The sequence below is a fragment of the Lichenostomus cassidix genome, chromosome 3 (assembly GCF_008360975.1).
Source record: "Lichenostomus cassidix isolate B80296 chromosome 3, HeHo_3.0, whole genome shotgun sequence".
Lineage (NCBI taxonomy): Eukaryota > Metazoa > Chordata > Aves > Passeriformes > Meliphagidae > Lichenostomus > Lichenostomus cassidix.
Window position 1 is genome coordinate 107,667,680 of NC_139483.1, and position 21,189 is coordinate 107,688,868.

General features: G+C 37.8%; 1 protein-coding gene across 3 annotated transcripts in view; it reads left to right on the plus strand.

Moving 5' to 3' along the window:
• Positions 1–21,189, plus strand: part of SUPT3H (SPT3 homolog, SAGA and STAGA complex component) — a 253,319-nt gene that overhangs the window by 180,573 nt on the left and 51,557 nt on the right. For all 3 annotated transcript variants that reach the window (XM_085057066.1, XM_085057067.1, XM_085057068.1), the window contains 3 exons: positions 17,479–17,554; positions 20,232–20,344; positions 21,031–21,138. In XM_085057066.1, coding sequence (XP_084913192.1) covers positions 17,479–17,554; positions 20,232–20,344; positions 21,031–21,138 — 297 coding nt within the window. The remainder of the gene's footprint in view (positions 1–17,478; positions 17,555–20,231; positions 20,345–21,030; positions 21,139–21,189) is intronic.

Genomic DNA, 21,189 nt, shown 5'->3' on the forward strand with positions numbered 1-21,189 from the left:
TATTGAGGGTTATTGAATACAAAGATGTTGCATTTGGTTAAAGAAGTGCTTGAATCACAGATCACTGGTTGCTGTATGACTATTGAGGAAAATAATTATCATAAGCTTGTCTTGCAGGTATACTGATCATGCCTTCCTAGTGTTGGAACCTGGGCAAAACAGAAATTTGTTCTGTGCTTCCTTTTGTATGTTTAATCCTTGTTTTTCAGCTTTTGTTCTTGGTTTGGCTTTTTGTGTTTTGGTTTTCCATCTGACCACAGGATTAGCCACGACTAGTGCAATTTTTCTCCTGAGAAATGAGGAGATCAGTTTGCTGGTTACTGGGCTATATTGTTCATAATATTTGATTGCATTCACATAGGATTTTGTGACCCTTAGTATTTGACTGAATTGAGAGATAATTTCATGAACCTTTGCCACAGGCATTTAAGCAAAACATCGAGAATCCCTTGATTCACTTAATAGTCTCTATCTCCATATTGTCATCTTCCTTTGAGTAAATTCCAGACCAAAACCCAGCATACCACAAGATTTGATTACCTATTATGGAATTAGTAAGGTCAAATGTTGTCATTTTTTGTTCACATTAGCAAAGCCACGAGGGGCTAAACCTTCTCACCTGCATTCACACTGGAGTTCAGGTATCATGAGGAAAGTCAAAGATCTTTTACCTAAGGTGAAGGTCATTAAGGTAACCCAGCAGTAAACACATTGTTTCCTAGGGAATTCAGGGGTATATGAGAAATACCAGCATTTTTTATTTTAAGGCTCATTCTGATAGGACTTGTAACTGCAAGCTATACTTGTAACCTGACAGACTATCCCTAAAATAGGAACCTATGGCAGATTTTTTATAGGGGATGTGATTTTAGTACTGAGAGTAAGAATAAGAACACAAATTCAATGAAGAATACAAGGTGTGCAGGTTAATGATTTTACTTTCATCAGCTTTCCACGATGAAACATGAAGGAATTAAAGTGAGCACAGGACATTTCAGAAGTAGAGTAGTTGCCTCCCCTTGTACTGCATTTTCTTGAAGTGTAAAGTGACAGAGGGGAGGTTAAGATTAGATATGATGAAGAAAATTCTTTACTATGAGGGTGGTGAGACACTGGCTCAGTTTGCCCAGAGAAGTCATTCCCACCCCTGGAAGTGTTCAAGGCCAGTTTGAATGGGGTTTTGAGCAACCTGGGATAATTGAAGGTGTCCCTGCCCATGGCAGGGGGTTGTAACCAGATGATCTTTAAGGTCCCTTTCAACTCAAACCATTACATGATTCTGTGATTCTCTTTATGCATTAAACTGACACATGATTAGCTGCTGGATTTTATAAACTAAATAAAAGCAGTAATTCATAGCATGGCGAATAAATACTGAGTCACGATCCGGAGCAGTCAAATGTGTGGAAAGCAGGCCTGGCATTCACAAGGACCTTGTTGACAGGCTGGAGAAATGGGCTGACATGAAGGTCAACAATAGTAAATGTGGATGCTGTAACCCCATGCAAGGGTACAGCTTGTGGGGCAGCCACGTGCTGGGCTGTGTCAGCAGGGGTTACCAGCAGGTCAAGGGAAACAATGATTCCCCATTATCTGGCACTTGTGAGACCACAGCTGGAATCTGTGGCAAATTTTCTGCTCCCAAGCATAAGAAGGACTTTGAAATGCTGAAGAAGAGGGTCACAAGAAATTTAGGGGGTATATGATAAAAGGCTGAGAGGCAAGAGTTTGCTCAGCCTGAAAAAGAGTAGGCAAAAGGGAAATTTCATTGCTGTTTCCAGCTAACTAATAAGAGGAGGTGGAGCCAGACCCTGCGTGAATGTGCATGGTGAAGGACAGAATTTGAACTGATACCTAACAGGAGAAGAACAGTTCTGATCAAAGATTGAACCTGGCCAGAGAGGCTGAGGAAGTCTCCATCTCTGGAGATATCTCAAACTTGGCTGGTCACGGTGCTGAACCACTTGTTCTAACTGGACCTTTTTTGAACAGAGTCAAATTGGAGATTTCTGGAAGGCCCCAGAACTTTTCTGGTGTAAATTATTCTACAATCCTGCACTGAAGTTTCCCATTTCAGATACTGAAATTGCAGGTGGGGTAGAAATAGAAGAGCTTTTATAAAGCACATAGATGATAAAGCATCTCAGATTTCTAAAAACTGTTTAAAAGTCTAGGTAGCATATAATTGGACTTTCCAGCTCCTGCACTTTCTGTAATCTGTAGCTGCTGGTATTTCCTGGAATAGACGTTTTATGTACATAAGGAACAGGGTTTTCTGTCTTTCATTTTGTCTCGGTCGCTGTGGTTTATTTTATCTATAATGTTGCTTGCTGTATTCTTCCGTAAGAATATGATCTGGCTGCTGTGCAAAATTACACTCAGGGAGAGCTTCACACATGTGCTGCAGCAAAGGAACCAGAAGCAGCAAGATTTAAGCATCCTAAGTGTCTGTTGAAATTATAAAATACAATTAAGCTCTGCATGTTGCAAAATAGGAGATGCATCCATTCCCAATCCACCAGTATAAGGATCCACAACATTCCTACAGAACAACACGGGCAATAGGCTAGCATAGGTTATTCACTTGGCTCAAGGCAGCATGACTCTATTTGGATTTTTAGCCCCTCAAGCTTTCAATTTTCTCTCTGTTCTTTCTTTCTGCTCTCCCGTCTTTGTTCAAATTGAGGATACCTAGTCAGGTATACACTTTCATTAAATGAGTCAGAAAAGTTTCTTCTAATTTGGATTACCAGGAAAAACAGTAACAGTTCTCATTTTCAGATAGTTACCTTATGTAAAGTCCTCATGGAGTGCATATGCAGAGTTTATTCTCACAGACATTTTTGTGATCAGCATTTGAGCCTTTTAATAATCTGGGATTTTCATTAAAATAACCTTAAAACATGACAAAAATTAGTCATTGCTGCTGCTTTGACTTGACCAAGTACATCTTCAACTAGACTTAAATTTCAAGGAGGTGAAGACAATACTATGACTAGCAAAAATACTGATTTTGCATAGAGAGGAAAGTTTAGATAATAATTTATGTGAATTCAGTAAGATCTGGGTCAGGTAGGGGGCCACAGTTGGATATGTAGGTTTATGAGTTCAGAGGTAGCTCTTTTAACTTTTTATGCAGGTAGTGGCAGGGTTTTGTAATTTCTTTGGCATAAGGAAGCACAGTATCTTCTTTGGTGTCTCTATCACGTGTGCTGCACTCCTGGTGTGCTAAAAGAGATTTCTATAAGAGCAAAGGCGAGAAAGCAATACAAAGTGGTCAGACAAAAAAATACACTGATGCATATATTTTAGTCTCACATAATTCCTTAACATCTTTTCCACACTGCTTTTGAGTGGCACATGTGAGGGGCAGGGACAGGGACTCCTTGGTAGCAGCGTTTAAGTGCTGTTGAAACTTTGCCTCCGGAACTTCGGAAGCAATCATTAAATTTGGGTTTCCATTTGATCAAACGAAAGAAGGACGGGTAGGCTCTGTCAGAGGGCTGGATTTTATTTCCCAAGGCTAACAGCCATTTCCAGGACTTTGTCAGACCTACTGAGAGTTTTTTCTCCCATTGTCAGATGGTATTATTTAAAATCAGTTCATCCACTTGTGTGGGATCCATATCCTATATCATACAGTGACTCTGACAAGAAGATGCTTTTACTGGGAATGTTATTCAAAGCACTGTTGATTTTCTCAGGCTGCAGACATCTGCAGAAAAAGCTTGTAGAACATCCAGCATCTGGTATTGAGCCCTTGCTCCTTACACAGACCATATCAAACAGTCTGGAAACGGAACACGTTCCCTACATCCGCTTGGAAATCATTTTTTTTTGTGTTTATTGTAGATGTATTAGCTGTCAGCTCGTATCATCAGCTAATTATTTTATATCTGAAAATTGTAATGGCATCCTCAGATGTACTAAAGTCAGGCAGATTTCCAGCTACTAATCACACCCTTCTTAAAATGGGAGTTAACTCTCGATGAACCTCAAGGCTGGAGATCTGATTTCTGGTTCCAGTACTTAGAGAAATGGATTGGTGAGGTGGCTTTTGAGCCTTGGCAGTCTTGGTACCCTGAGCTGTATTTTAAAGAAAGAGACTTTAAAAAATGCTGCAGAGACATTGGCATCTTTGAGAAATGCTATATTTGACTCTGAAAATACCAGAAAAATTCAGAAACCCAGAGAAATCCAAGATACTACCAATGAAAAGTAACGTTTCTCCAGGATGTGTGATGGTATGAGAATCTACAGAACTTCTAACAGCACAGTCAAGTGATGCCAGACCATGGCTGTTCGTGTTGCTTCACCTTTAGTTCTAAATACACTTCTGTCTTCCAAGCTGTGCCTCAGAGTCTTGGTATTAAAGATATTGTTCTTTGCATCCCAATGATGTTAAACTGTTAATTATAATATTTTGAACTGAAACCAGTTTTTCCATTTTTCTGAGTAGGGCTATGTGACACTTTAATTTTTTCTGGTTTTTTTATAAATCTTTGATTCACTTTGGAGCCCCTTCACCTCCCTAAAAATCCCTAATCCTCCATTTTAGTCAGCCTAAACCCCCAGGAAAATCTAAATAGAATGTTAGAAATCCCTAGAAATATGAACAGGTTTTGACATTTCAAAAAATAAATTATTTCCATTTTCACATTAAATTCACAAAGCTTTCAGTGGCCAGCAATAAGAATATCAATCTTAACTATGGCATATATTTAATGTTTTTATAGCTGATTTTGAACAGGAATTAAGAGTTGAGGCTTTTTTTTCAGGAGAAACTCTTGCAAAGTTTTTGAATTCAAAGCTTCCTACCTTTTAAAACTCAACTGTAAAATAAAAGTATTAAAAAAAAAGGAATTCTTTCCCCTTCTGGAATTGACTAAATATTTTGCATGCTGATTTGAAAGGTGCTAACTCCTTTGGAAGGGATTCATTTCACTGTAAGCAATTTTAAGAATGTGTGCAGGGAATTGTGTCGTGTTGTTTATTTCTATAACAGACTTGTTGAATGAATATTATGTTCAAGAGCCATTATTAATGCAGCATAAAAAATTCTGTATCAGACACTGTAAATTAGGGAGATGGAAAGTAACAAACCCCAAATTTACCCCTTTTTGATATCTGACAGTGTGAATACTCTTTATATCACTTTTAATTGATAATTAGAAATAAGCAATGACTTCTCTCCTGTGATGGGACTCAGAGGTGCAGAGCTGATTTAGAAAAACTGAAAAGCCCAGCAGTTACTTTAAAAGTTGATAATTAAATTTCAAATCAGGTTACGTTTAAATTAATTTTTTAAGTGATTTAAATTTATGTAATACTACAGTGTGTAATTACACTGAAGATTGGTTGTGTTGCTTTGAATTACTATTATATTATTATGGCAATTAAGAAATGTTTCAAGGTATTTTCTAATTATGCATGTGTCTCCCAGTGAGGTAAAACTAGACAAAGCTTTTTCTTAAATCATGGAGTCATGGATAGAATAAATAAATAAATGGAATAGAATAAATTTTAAAATCATAAATGAATACTTTAAAATACTCTTAGTAAATCAGAATATTGTACCTGAAATTTCATAATTGTTTACAGTTGTGATACACTGGTAAAAGGTATTTTTGTGGGTATTTGCAGCTAATATAAATTCAGATTTAGAAAAAGGAAACTCCAATATTTGTATATTTAGACAGCACATCAACATCCTTACTTTTGGAACTGAAACTAGAATCCCATATCCAGCTCAATTTATTAATTAGTGTTACATTACTGAGTGTAGTTGAGAATTCCAGATGTCATTGGCATTCATGTACTTTCTGAGGGACATAAAGGTCTGTCTTCACTGAATCAAGTCTTGTTGCTAAGTAAAGGATATTTAAAATAATTGCACACATATATGGAACAGTAGAAGTCGGCTGTAGGGTTTAGCTGAGGTAGTGTTAACATTAGCTCATTAAATCAATATTTGTAAGATTCAGGTTCTCCAGGGTTGTTTCTTTGGAAAGCAGCATATATTCATTATCAGTTTAAACCATCATCATAAGAACTGCCTTTGTCTTGGAAATATAAATAAGGACTTGTCAGTGGAAGATGAGGACTCCTTACCACCTTACAAGTGAAGGGAGTGAGTAACAAAGGCTGCAGAAGGCTGAAATTTCAGCTGAAAGTATTACTTTCATGGCATTTCCAATACTAAAAAACTTTAAAATATTTCACAAAAATGTTACTTCTAATGTGTTGTTTTAAATTCTATATTACTTAAGCAAATATTTAAATATTATATTAGTTTTTCTGCATACTTGACATGAATATAATTCTACCTTCCTGCCAAGTATGTCAAAACCCAAATTCATTTGCCAGGATAAATGTTTATTTTGTTTTCCCACATAATGTGCTCTTTAAAGTGTCACCAGGATTCCAAATCTGATGGCTTTTTAATAGACACACGGTGGGGGTTTTTTGCTTTCCTTAGGAAACAGGATAAACTATCAGTAAAGCTTATGGTAATGAACCCATATACAGTAGATGCTCTTTGCTCTCCTTCCCCTCATCTCAGCACTTCAAAAAAAAAAAAATTCCCATCAAAACTGTTGTTGTGGTACCTAATTTTTTATAAAAGCATGGAGGGTCTATAGTAGGAAGGGGTGCTGGGGGGACAGAGCAGGAAACCAGGATATGCAGAATCATTTCTTCTGTCAAAGGTGAGCTGGGATGCCTCAGCAAGGCTTCTCAAAACAACTTCTTGGTTTGCTTTGCCATGAAATGGGTGAGATTGTTTAAGAGATAATTCATTGGGAGGTCACTATTAAAAAACTGTGGTTTTACTACTTTACTGTTTACATTACAGAACATCAGCATATGCTTGTGTAGTTTTTCACCAGTCAGTGAGTTTCACTTTGACTTTCATCCTCCAATCTTAACCAAACTAACAAAACCTGTGTTCACAAATTAAAATCTTGAATTTTCTGCTTTTAAATGATACAGCAGTAAAATTTCATCTAAAAGTTTCAGTTCTGCTTCTGATGCAAAATGGAATGTAACCAGTTTAAGTATTGCTGTGAAAGCTTTATGTATTTCTTTTTTTTCCCTCAGTTTTCCCTGTATTTTTTTTCAAAGAAGAGAATGGGGATGTTTAATAAGAGAACTGCTGTAGTGGCTTTGGATGGTGGGGATTGTTTTGAATTAATGACAGCATATGTTTCTTTGGTTTTATGTAAACACTTAATAATTTTGTGGTATATTTATCAATGGATATGGTATAAGGGACTAACTAAATAGATTGTTCCAAATTAGTCAAATTAGCTGATGGTTTAAATTAGCTTAATTCCAAATGCTAATTCATGTTGGCAAATCCCAGAATCTTCACATTTTCCTTTTTCTCTCTAACATAAGAATAGGAAAAGAGAAAGTAGGATTAAAAAAACCCCAAAAAACATTTGCCAATTAAACAAACTGCCTTTGGGAAAATGATGTTTTTGTGATTCTCTTCCTCATGTATATAGTGGGGATAATTCTCACAAGGCTACTATGAAGACAAATTTGATCATATTTAAAGAAATTAGGAAACAATAATGAATAGCAGCATAGAATTTTTTGCATAGTTAAACAAATAACAATATTAAATATTACCATTAACTTTTGACAAAGGAAATATTTACATTGGGCTAAGTTCTGTTCTCAGTCAATGAAGTCACAGTTAAAGTCAAAAAGAACATAATGCTTTTGTTCAAAGCCTTTCACTTCAGTCAGCAATTTTTAGGGTCTCCTTTCTTTATTCTGCATACCTGGAATATTGTGAGGTTTGATTGTCCTTTTTTTCTCCCCCAGCCTGTGCAAGCTGGAAATACACAGCTATGGTGCATCGTGACATCACCACACACAAGCTTTACAGTACTTTAAAATCACTGCAAATAAACCATAAATTTTGAAATATCTTTACATATTGATAATTCAGCCTTCATTTGCACTCAGCCATGCTCAGATGGCAAATTAGTTGCACGACCCAGGTAGGTGTTTTGAATTTTGAGTCTGGTTCACTTTCTGGTCAGAAAGTCTGGACAGTTCTAAAGGCAATGAGCAGCCAGTTTCTCCCAGTGGAGCTGAGACACATCTCTGTTGTAAATTGCTTTGAGAAATCACAGAATGGTTTGGGTTAGAAGGGATCTTAAAGAACTTCTTGTTCCAACCTCTGCCATGGGCAGGGACACCTTCCACTATCCCAGGTTGCTCCAAGCCCTGTCCAGCCTGGCCTTGGACACTTCCAGGGATCCAGGGGCAGTCACAGCTTCTCTGGACCACCTGTGCCAGGGCCTCACCACCCTCACAGCAAAGATTCTGTTCCCAGTATCCCATCTAACCCTGCCTTCTGTCAGTGGGAAGGCATTCCCCCTTGTTCTCTTTTTTCATTCCCTTGTCCCAAGCCCTTCTCTGGCTCTCTTGGAGCCCCTTTAGCACTGGAAGAAGCTCTAAGTTCTCCCTGGAACTTTCTCTTCTCCAGGCTGGACACCCCCAGCTCTCCCAGTGGCTCCAGAGCAGAGGGGCTCCATCCCCCTCTGAGCATCTCCATGTCCTCCTCTGGAACTGCTCCAACAAGTCAACATCCTCCTTTTATTGGGGACATGCACATCTCAGGCAATGCACCCTGGTTACTGTTTTTCTAAGGGAAGCATTTCCTCATTAGCTCAGTGTATGACTCACTTATTCCCTGAATTTCGTGATGTGATTTTATCTGGAGTTCCATGTCTTGCAATTATCAGATTAGAAAGGCTTTTCCAAAAGACTAAAGCTGTAACCACAGAATTAGAGTCAGTGGTGTAAATACCACAAGTTGAGAAATGTCTATATGCTTCTGGTGTTAAGGAAGCAATACATTTTTGAGTACTGCTCTGTATTGTTCTCTGGTTACAGCAGACTCTACCACATAAATAAAATCCGAGTAATTTTGCATTCTGCAGTCGTAAGCCAAGGAGGAAACATCTACGAGCATCCAATACCATGTATTTTAATTTTAATTAATTAATTTTAATGTTTTCCTTCAAGACATTCATGAATGTGCTTATACAAATTCATCATAAAAGTTGATAGATTTGGATTTGTCATGGAAAATGGCTGAGCTAAACTGTTTTACTCATGTATTCTAGGTGTAACCTTAAATTGGGAGAGGTGTTTGTAGGTTGGCATCCTATAGCTATTGATACTATTGAAAGCTTTGCTGGGCACACTACAGAATCGAGATTTCAACTGTAAATTGTAAGACCAAACCCTGAATTAGCAAGTAGATTTTTGTATTGCGCACCAAATTTCTTGTACATATAACAAAGATTTTGTGCCTTGAAAACCCCACTAATCATAAATCTTATTCATTCTCCTCTGATTGAAAGAATATCACCTACCAAGAATGCCTGCATGGATATGTCTGTAGCATTATATTGCTTGTGAATCTCCTGCTCAGAATGGTGATTATTCTTGTTGAGGGTGGTGCTGCCCCAAAGAAAGGCAGATATTGTAAGAATTGGCTGCTCCAATGGGAATGAATATGAGACAAGCCTGTTTTATTACAGGCAAGGGAAAAGGCAGAATTATAATGATTAAAAATAAGGTAAGATGATTCAAATGAATATGTATTGTTCATATGGTCTGAAACTTACTCTGCTTTCTACCAATCAAAATTTTCCCTAATCTTCTTATGATCCTCTTTTTAAAGTGAATATTCAGGAGGGCATTTCATAATGTCTGTCAGCAGGCCTGATTGACAGAGTTAACCTTACATGATGATGAATTTAATCACTATTGCTTCTTACTAGTATGTACCTTCGGTTCACTTTCCTTCGTTTTCAACATAAAGAGTGTAAGAACAATGCTCTTGAGGTCTTGTTCCTCCTTTATTTTCTAATTTAACATTAGCAAAACTCTCAAAGTCTTTTTAAAACCATGTCTTGGTGGTGGCTGCTAACAGGGCAGAGTTTTGCCACACAATTTTTTTAAATTAGGTTTGTTCTCTTACTTGGCGTTTACCAGTTAAAGTGAGTGAGTGATTGGGCTGTTCCCAAACTTCCCTAGTTTAACTCAGTTTAACAAAATTTACTGGATATATTTCTTAACAAATTGTGGATGTGTGGTGAATAATTCTGGCCAGGATTAACTGGGTGAATAGATAGAATATGTCTGGGAATTGAATTTCACTTAAACTGGGTATGTCTAGGATTGATTGCCAGGTTAACTTTGGGTTGAAACATCCCCCTTCACCTCCTGCCATTCCATTTGGATCAGTAGGAGCAGGACTGCATCTCCCAACCCTTTCCCACACCCAGGATGGTGAGGAAGTGTGTGAGGTGTGTTGTGCTGTACTGCCTGGGTCAGCCTCCATCCAGGGCCATAAATGGCTTTGGAGCAAAAGCCACTCCATGAGTTTCTGGCCACAAGTCCAAACATCGTGTCAGCTAAAAGAAATGTTTAAAAAATAGAATGTGATGGTTGATTTTGACTGCCACTAAGATATAAAAAAATTAAAATTCATTATGCAAAAGGGGCTGCTTTGCTGTCTGTGTCTCCCAGGCCTTGGGGTGATCCCTGTTTTGATGACTGCAAGATTTACTGGTGAAATGCTAAAAATGTTTATAACCTCATTCATGAATGGATACAGAGTCAGGATAAGTTTCAGAGGAATATCCAGAAGACATAAAGGTATCCTAACATTAATATGGTATGTAAAGTTTTTCATGTACAGCCAGATGGAAACCACAGGAAAGTGCTACAATGTCTTCAACCAGAGAAGTGAGGGAAGTCAGTAGTCTTGATATATTAATATATCAATATATCCCACATAACTTTTTTCATTTGGTAGCATAGTTTATTCAAAGTTATTTTATGTTTTTTAGAAAGCATTGATAGAAGATAGCCATAAATTTAACACATAGTTTTACAAAATTCATGATGATTCTTATTATAGGAGAAAAAAGTATTTTCCTGTAAAAATCAAAGGTATTCCACAAAATGGAAGTGTTTCGTTTCCAGGTTCCTGCTCCACATTTCAGACTAGCAGTAATAAATTTGGACAAGGAATTTGGATATGATATGGAACTGGTTCAAATAAATACAGTATGTGTAGATTTTGCATATGTTCAAGGGCAAGTATTACTGGGGCAGTGAGTCTCTATCAGGAGGTCAGTTTTATTTATTCCTTAAGCAATGAGATCATGACTGCTGGGAATTAATCCATTCATTTTGTTATTGTCTGTGCAATTTCATTTGCTTTCTTTCTTCATAATTCCCTTGAAATTTTTACATAACCTTAAATAGTCCTGCCAGCTCCCTTCCCCCTGCTTATCTGCACATACTTTGCTAGATTACATGTTTCATAGTTCTAGGGAGATGAATGGAGTTAACGTACAGCTGAGCACAAAGCTGTCTTTGTTTATTCATGCATTGCTTGGAGATCAGAGCAGGAACCGAATTTACTGAGTCATTCTTTAGTCTTGGCCCTTGCTTGGCCCTGGAATGGAAGTTGCCCTGTTGGTGATGGTGGTGCTCACCCCTCACTCATCAGAGAGGATTCATCTCACTTTTCTGAAAATGCCTGTGCTGTGCATGTGTAGCCCTAATCCAGCATCCCTCAGGCTCCATTCTGATGGCCACAGCTGATGAACTTCAGGCAAATTCATAGATGACTTTTGTTTGACATTTTAAACACTGAGTTCAGGATGAAGTTGCTCATTGAAAGTGTCTGATGTCTTTTTTACTATAAAAGGACTTTGGATGACTAATTAGGTCTTCAGTTCTTCAAGTCAATTCCATCATTTTTTTCTGGACAGAAATTCTGTAATGAAGAATTACAGTTTTATTTCTAAAGTATATTTTAATTAATGCTTAGTACTTTTAATAATTCACTTTTTTCCTTGTCATTTACAGTTGTAAATCTTTAAAATCTCTGTAAAAGTTCAGGTTTTTAAGGTTATTAAGGTCTTAAAATCTGTTTATTGCAGGGAATGATGTTAATAATACTGTGGAGAAAAAAAGTAAACTATTTTTACTGGGGAAATACATTAAAACTGAGATCTGTTTGATCTACCAGGAGCAGAGCTCATCTTTTCTTCTAATATTGGGAACTTTGTTCTAAGCACATGAGCACTCAAAGCCTTTATTACAACGAGGGCCTCACATTTGCTATGCAGTTTTCTTCAGCTTAATGGTCGCTGCAGAATGTATGGCACGTTCCATAAGAGGTGGGTAGAAAAATGCCATGTATGAATGTACTTTGTAGCCAAATCAAGTATTACATTGCAAAACCTATTGATCTTTCCCCAAGTGGCATTTTTATTTTCTCTCTAAAACTCTGGGTAAGGTTAAACTATGAAAATGCTTACCCATAACCCCCTTTTTTGCCCTTGCTTACCAATTCAAGGGATTCTCAGAACAGTAAATACCTTTTTCCTTTGTGCAACAGAAGTTTTCAGATAGTGATAATCTTCAGATAACATCAAGATTCAGAAGACTAAAAATGTATTTTCAGCATATTTTGTAAACACTTCAGTATTGATCTACGTTGTGCTTGATTTCTCAGATTTTTTTTTTTATCATCTAGGTAATTTTTCACAAAATCACAGAATGGTTTGGGTTGGAAGGGACCTTAAAATATCAACTTGTTCCAACCTCTGCAATGAGCAAGGATGCCTTCCACTATCCCAGCAAGCCCAGTCCAGCCTGGCCTTGGATACTTCCAGGGATGGGGCAATCACAGCTTCTCTGGGCAGCCTGTGCCAGAGCCTCCCCACCTTCACAGGGAAGATTCTGTTCCCAATATCCCATCTAACCCTGCCCTCTGTCAGTGTGAAGCCATCCCCCCTTGTCCTGTCCCTCCATCCCTTGTCCCAAGTCCCTCTCCGGCTGTCTTGGAGCCCCTTTAGGCACTGGAAGAGGCTCTAAGGTCTCCCAGGAGTTTTCTCCAGTCTGGACACCTCCAGCTTTCCCAGCCTTGTTCCATAGGAAATGTGCTCCAGCCCTTTGAGCATTTTCATTGCCCTACAACTGCCCTCCAGTTCAGCCTTGACCACTCTGCAGATTTTATCCTCCCACCCCAGAGCTGTCAGGCACAGCACACAGTTCCCTCTTACTCTCTAGTCTAAATAAAAAAATAAATTATTTAGCATTTTGTTCTGGCAATACCAGCTCTTGCAGGGCACCTTTGGTTTTTCCCTGAAGGAGCCACCTGGCTCCTTTAAAGCCATGATAGGCCCACAGTGAGAGGTTTTGAGCAGAGGGAATCAGGAAATCACGCCACAAGATGAATATGTGAGCGGTTTGGGAAGGCAGCGCCTTCATCCCAACATTGTTGCCAAGCACAGGGGTGTCCAGCCGTGCCGCATACGTTTTTCAAATGTTCCAGCTTAGCAGCTCCTCGGCACATTTCCTCCAAACACGGAGCAGTCGGTGAGCAAGTTAATGTTTGGCCTCCTGCCTTCTTCCCCCCACACAAAGAGCTTTGTATGTCAAGTGTGAAAGCTTCAAAACGGAATAAAAATAAGATTATTTTTCATCCTGGATGGTAGGTGACAACGTGCAACTCCTTACCTTTTTCTTTCCTTTCCCTTTTTAGTTCTTTATGCTGAAAGAAAGATATAATGCAACGCATTTTTGGAAGACTAAGCAGACGTTTACTGTGCCAGGTCCTATCTACTGCATCCTTCAGCATGTTCCAAGGAAAGCATGCAAAGTATTTTAACTCTGCTCTACAGTACATAACTCAGCTTCTTAACTGCTTAGAGTGACTAGGACTACTAGAGAGGGAGTAAAAACTATCTACTTTTAATTCTTTTGATAAACCAGTTGAGCAGGGTCATTGCTGCCATTTGTTGTACCTGATTTCAAGCTGAGGTTGCTTCAAGGTGGAGTTTCATTAGAGGTGTCACTATTTCTTCATGTCAGAAAGATTCCCAGCAAACTGGCATTTATTTTGATGAAAGAGGACTTCGGTCCTGTTGGAGTGACTTGCTTCTCCTTCCAACAACAGAATTTGGAAAATTTCACTTGTTTAAAGTTTATAATGTTGAAGTTGTTTCTTAGTTTAAACATCCTGTATAATTTCTTGCTTTTGAAAAAAAGGAGTAGAGAGAAGAAAAAAAAGACTGTGAAAAGGGATGATTAGGTATCCTTTAGACCTACAGATAAAATTATTTCAGCGAATTTTCTGTGACTTCCCCACCATTGAATGCCATTTTCTTGAAATACTTTTGGGCTGGAGTCATGCTGTGCTCACAGTAATGAGCTCACTCTTTCTTCTCCCTTTTTATCCCATGTTATTGATTATTTTGAGTTTATAAAAGATACCATAGGAACACAAAGGTAAGGGAACATTACATTTTTTTGAAGCAGGGATGGTGTAAGAGATAAACAAAATACTGCTTGTGATCTTGGCAAGTGAAGAGGAAAAAGATGATCTGATGTTGTCTTTGGCTTTGGTGTTTCCTTAAAGATGATCCACCTATGTCACCCATCCATTCATTTCTCCTGCATTTGTTGGTTATTTATAGACTTTTATAAAACTCATAGGACTGATGGAATGGTTATCTTTATCCTTCAGACTGTGAGGTTCCATGCCATGATGTGTGGGCTCTTTTGTTGAAGTGAACTAGGAAAATAATAGAATCCAGTTATCTATAACAAGCAGTATTTTATTTGGTGGTGGTTTAGAGCATCACAGGGGAATCCACCTTTAAGAAAGAATTATTTTGAAGAAAGAATCGAAGGAAGGAAACAATTTTGTTTCACATATATGTAGGTAATTCTGCTAAATAAAAATATTCATACAGACAGGAAGCAATTGAAAAAGTATTTATTTAGTATATAAGAACAACATTAAATCCAGTGTTTAGACAATTACTGTAGACAATTTGTCAAGAGAAATGAAGTCCCTATTGGAAAAATCCCTCAGCAGCACCTTTCTTTTTATAGATCTTTGAGTTTTTTCACTTACAAAGAGACTTTTAATACTTATAATGAAACTTGTAGCCTTTCACAGTCTGCATTTTCAGAGCTTTGTAGTCTATTTGCTGAGAATAGCCATTGCTAAATAATTTAATTAAGCATAACAGCTTTTGGGATTAATCTGGTTTTGCAATTTCCATATTACATTGTGGGATGCCTGTAAAAGTTAAAATATCCTTGTCAAATTTCTACATGTTGGGTTTTTTTTATCATCTCAGGTAGGATTTTGAAGCATAGCTCTTCACATTAGCATGTCAATAATTTTGTTATTTCATGCTCTCCTTGTTTTAAGGGGTTATAAATCCCTGGAGCTGCTGGATGTGAAGGGTAATAGTCGATGGTTTAACATATAGGTGGCAACAGGAAAAAAAAGGATTACAGAATTGCAAAAAAAAAAATCCAGCTTTTAAAATTATTTGAAGAAGTTATCTCTTAAATATGTGAAAAATTAAACCACAAGTTAGATGCTTGTATAAAGAACAAAGTAAAATTACACAAGGAATACTAAGACTGCTGTTTTTAGGATGGATTATGTGAGAAGTGTCCTGTGCTGTGCAGAAATTCACGTTAGATAATCTCTGTGATGCCTTCTGTTTTTCAAAAGTATAGGTGAATTAATTCAGGGACAAAGTTGAGTTCTGTAATGTGATGAAGTTACAGCATGGATTGTGAAAATTGTTTTTAAAGGAATACAAACTAAATCAACATCTTGTTGGAATGGATTAAGTGAAAATTTTTCCCATTTGAAATGGCAGCTCCACAAAATGTAGTCAGGTTGCCAGAACCATGCATAGGAGAACTGGAAAATATTTAAGTAGAAGAGTTTCTGTTGTGGTGACTAAAGGTCCAAATACAGTGGAAATGATTTACTGTGTAGAGAAGAAAAGCAAGAAGGACTATTTAGGTGTGTTCATGGTCAGCTTGTGGTTTAGTTTACAGCTAAATTGAACATATTGACTGGGAACCAGATCTCTTAAATGATGGATTGGATGATTGTAGGAGAGTAACCTAAAAGGCAGAGAATAGAGGAAGAAACGGAAGTGCTAATTTTATTAAATTTCTTTTCCCTCTGATTTGAGAAATGCTAAGGCCAAATGAAGGTTGTATAGCCTGGAGACCTATATAGTTGTATACATGTCTCCAAATACACTTACTGATAGCTCTTTTGTTTCTATTAAATCAGCTTAAATAATTGTGATTTTGATTTCATCAGATGTAAAATTGCTGAGAGAATCAGAGCAAAATTTGTGTCTATTGTGTGGTTTTTCCCTTGTTTTTTGTCCTTGGTGTGAGCACACCTGTACTTTCCATTCCTTGTGGATGTTTTCTTGAGCTGCATGGACTCACTGCAGATGCATCTCAGTGCCTTCAGCCACTCCTGACACCACTTTGTATCCATAGTGGTGGTTCAGGTGTGATGATTTATTCGTTGGATTACAGGTTGGAAGACAAATCTACTCCTTTCCTTGTTGTTTAAAACAATCTACTTGACTGAGAGATTGGACTAAGCTGTCTGCTTCCTACAGGGACAATCATTCTTTTTAATCTAACTACTTCTTCCTGCCTCTGATACGTGGAGGGTTTAATCTCTTGTGAAGACTAGATCTTTCCCTTGTGAAAATCCTGTTCTGTTGAAGTAAACAGAGCTCAAGCACCTGCTCAAACCTAACCATGGACTTCAGTGCTGCTTCAGCCATGATTCAATTACAGAATTGTGTGTACGTGGAGGGGAGGGTGTGTGTAGTGTTCGTGGTTTCATAACTTGTCTCTTTTGAGATTCATTCTTTTGGTTGGCACTCGACTCTGTGTGAAATACATTCTTAAATGCAGTAGTGAACATTTGAAGGTTTTTTTCTTCAACAAGCTCTAATTAAATCTAATTTCCTTTATTTTCCTGAGGTGGTCAGAAGTATGAAAATTCAAGCATAAATTAACAGCAGGGAAAAAAAAGAATCAGACATATGAACCACTTGTTTATGACTGTGTATTGAGTGTGGGAAGGGGCACTTCAATGCCCCTCTCTGTCTGTCACATCACTGTGATGGAATTTATTAATTTCCCAATTTAGAAGCACACAGGTTCAGTTCTGCTCAGTGCAGAACGTGTTGGCCTCGGTCCAGGAGAACATTTTACTTGTCTGGTCATCTGTAAACACACAGGCAAAATACTCATGTGCTTCAGTTTAAATGTGCACCTCAGTCAGGGCAGCAGTGCTCAGCACCTTTCTCCTCTTAGCCCTCACCACTGCCTGGGTGAGCAGTGTGCAGGCAGGCTTTTAAAATAGGAATTGACACACTCCTCTGGGAAATTTAACTCACAAGACTAATAACCCATCTGTGGTTTATATTTCTGCATCTTGACTTGTTCAATGCATGTTTAATTTGGGAGGGTTGCTTCAAGGTTATGGTGAGGCCGCTTTGGTGCTATAATTTCTGTTGTGGAATGCAGTCTTGTTGGGATAAGGTACATCATGTACTTTTACTCTTTTGTCAGAGAGCAGAAAGACAAACACGAACCATGGACTCGGTCCAGTATGCAGAATTCTGTGAAAGTCGGCAATTGAGTTTTTGTAAGTATTATAATGGCTGCACTGTATTAAGATTCTTGATTATTATTTCATGTAATAGAGAGCACACCAGAACTTCATGGTTTTTGAAAGCACTTTTGTTTCATCCGCAATAATAAAACTTTAAATTCTTTGTCTGTATAACTCCTGGGAACAGTTAATTTAGCACAGTTTCAGGCCATCGGGCAGAATATTTTATTTGAATATTTACCAAGCTTTCTGTGTGCTCAAATACTGAGCTGGTGGGGATGACTGCAAAGATAGAACTGGTGAGGAGTTAATGGATTAAAACCACACTTGCCCGAAGTCTGTTGTGGTGGTGCTAAAATCGGCACATTAGCAAAGTTTCATGGCTGCAGGTTTTTTTGGAATGCCTCTAAAATTAGAGAAGAGCAGCAAGTTTTGCTTTTATTTCCCGATCCGCAGAGACACAAAGAACTTACTAAAGAGTCTTTTCTATTTTAAGCTGTAAGCTCCTGCTGCGGAATTTATTCACCATTAGCCAAGTTCATCAGTATACGCCATTCCAACACTAATAACACGATGACAGAATTAGGGCTTTACTAGCACTGAAAACCAACTTACTAGAAGTACTTGTGGGCCATGACTATAATGAGCTGTAAATTAATGGGCTTGATCATGTAGCAAAACATCATTACAGAAGCGGTTAAGTGATGACTAAGGTTTTAGGTCAAATGTCAGAGAAAGGGAGGTGAAGGAGCCAGTAAAAATCATGACAAAACAGCACATGATCCTACAACAGACTTGAACACAGTGGTGTCTTTAAAGGAGAGACCTTATCTTGTTCTTCCTTTTAAATTCAAAGAAAGAGTGACTCATTTATGGCAAATAAATGACACATTTGAGATACTGTTCTCTATCAGCAAATGTCAGCAAACGTAGGAAAACATGTTTTGTAAGCATTTCTTTTCCTAATTCAATATGTTTTTTATGTTTAGTTATAATTTGGCATCACACATCTGTGACCCATTAGATAAATGATACTTCAGATTAGGGTGACTTCAGGAAATGAGAGGTTTGTGATAAAGTCATTTTTAAAACCCCAAAATTGCCATCTGGAGACAGAACAAATAAAAATCTTAAATTTGCAAAACAAAATTGAATGTTGCTGACCAGGAGATTGTGATCTATAAAAATATCTCAGTGCTATTTTCACAGTGTTTTTAAATGACCATGTCTATATGGCTCTTTTTCACTGACATTTAATGTCATTAAAGAATAAGAGAATTACAGTGGTTAGAAAATAGTACCAAGAGAGACTTGGGCAAAAATTCAATTGCATAATATGAGCTCAATTAGACAGAATGTACTAAAGGTCGTGCAGAGCATTTGTTCAAAGCTAACACAAGGCTGTTTTTTCGCTTATTTGTTTCAGTAAAAATTGATTGTGTTACCCTGTTTAAAAAAGTATATTACTGTAATATAAGCCCATAAAAACTGTGTCACAAGAGAATAAGCCTGGAAGGGACTTCAAGAAACCTGTTCTAAAAATATGCATTGATAATCACAGCTCCAGATATTTCTGCACTTTTTAAGACAGGCAAAAGAAAAGGTCCCTCCAAGGATTAAGTACTGCAGAATTGCAAATCTAAATCCTGGGGAACATTTTGTGATCACTTGGTCACCTTCACACTTCTCATGCTTCTTTCTTTTTCTTTGTTTGTTTCTTTTTCTTTCTTTAGTGATGCAGTGTAGCCTTCTCATTCCCTCCTAAATAAAAATAACTATTATTTAGACCTTCTTTCTGTTTAACACCTGACTTGTCTGTATCTTTTTAGTCCTGATTGAAAACTCTTTTTGAAAGAGTTGTTCCTGTTTGTTTCAGATTATTTTTCCACCTTGTAATTTCTTCATTTTGCTTGTCCTGTCTCACAAGCAGCCCTCATTAAGACCTCTGTCTTAATAGCTCCTTTCTGTCCACAGATTTCTGTGATCTTCTCCACCACTCATCTAAGTAAGATCATCCTCTTTTACCCTCCTTTTACTGTCTAAACAAATACTACATTTCATTGTCCCATATTTTTCTCTGTCCTTTTTCCGAAGCGATCTCATCCGTTGCCATTGTGAAGTTCTCATATGAATGTCGACATTTGCAGATCTTCATCTATCCTTATTTCTTTATACCCAAAGCACACTTAAAAAACACTCTTCTACAAATAATTTTGGCTCACTTGTCAGCACCTCAGCCCTGTAAGGTTGACACCAGGACTTCCAAGTTCTTCTGTCCTTATTTGCCTTTGCTATTGTTAATGCAATTATACCAATTTTATCTGAACTCATTTTTGTGTTCATTTCTTTTAGTGTTTTCTCTCATTCATCAAAGATGTGAGGCAATAATTTTATTTATTTTACAATACTATATTCTGTAGCAGGTTTGTCCTGTCCACACTCCTCTGAGGTTGACCCTTCCTTGTTGTGAAATCTCTCATATGGTTGATTATGCTGTGTTTCTCCTCTTTATGCCATGTGCTGATGGGTCTCCAAAATGTGTGAAATAACAGTCTTTCCCCACTGGTTCCATTTTGATAATTCCTCTTTGGCCAATCAAATCACACTCACACTAATTGCTTTACTTTTGCAGTATTTCTGCAACTCAAAAAAAATTGATCATTTTGGCCTACCTGTAGTTAACTTTTCCCTGTATGGCTTCACCTGACAGCAAAGAAAGCATCCAAGTTCCGTGACTGGTTGGACTGCAGCAGTATGGAAATAAAGCCAAATGCAGTTGCAATGGAGATTTTGGCGTATTTAGCATACGAGACTGTGGCCCAGGTAAGGGACTGATTGAACTCTAGTGAAAATGAATTAATGACTCTTGGAGGTACTTCAGCCTCAGTGACTGGGCTGCAAGCCCCTTCAGAAATGTAGTCACTCATTCAGCTATCCAAGCTAACTGGGTTCATGGAGTCATGGGATGGTTTGGGTTGGAAGGGACCTTAAGGCTCATCCAGTTCCAACCCCCAGCCCTGGGCAGGGACACCTTCCACTAGACCAGCTCAAAAATCCAAAAATCAGTTTGCTGTGTGACAGATGTATGCTGTACAGAGTTCATCCATCTCAGACACAAATAGAAATATTTTATAATGGCTGCAGGAGAGAGGGGAGTCCAGCACAAGCCTTTTTCAAGTCCAAACTGAAACCACACACTTTGCTATGTGACCTTTGGCAGTGCACGGAGGCTCATTCAATCCCATTGCACAATTGCATTAGAAAGAAGGATTTCCTGGAAAACAAAATATTACCTTAGTGCCAAGCCGAGCCCTCTTGGGTAGATAGATTGCTCCATATATTTACAGAAGAGGAAAAGAAAGGTTCTTTAAGCTGAAATATCTGAATAATTTTATTTTATCTGAGAAACACTAAGAATATTCTGCCTCAATCCACAACCCTCACTCTCCTATTTTTACAGTGGCATTTTTAGTACCATGTCAGTAACCCCATCCATTTTGCCCCTCCAGCTAGTGGACTTGGCCCTTCTGGTTAAACAGGACATGACTCCCAAAGCTGGTGACCCATTCAGTCATGCTATATCTGCCACCTTCATACAGTACCACAACTCTACTGAGGTAACACTTGCTTTTGCACGTATTAATGCATTTTATGTTTTGCTTTGACAT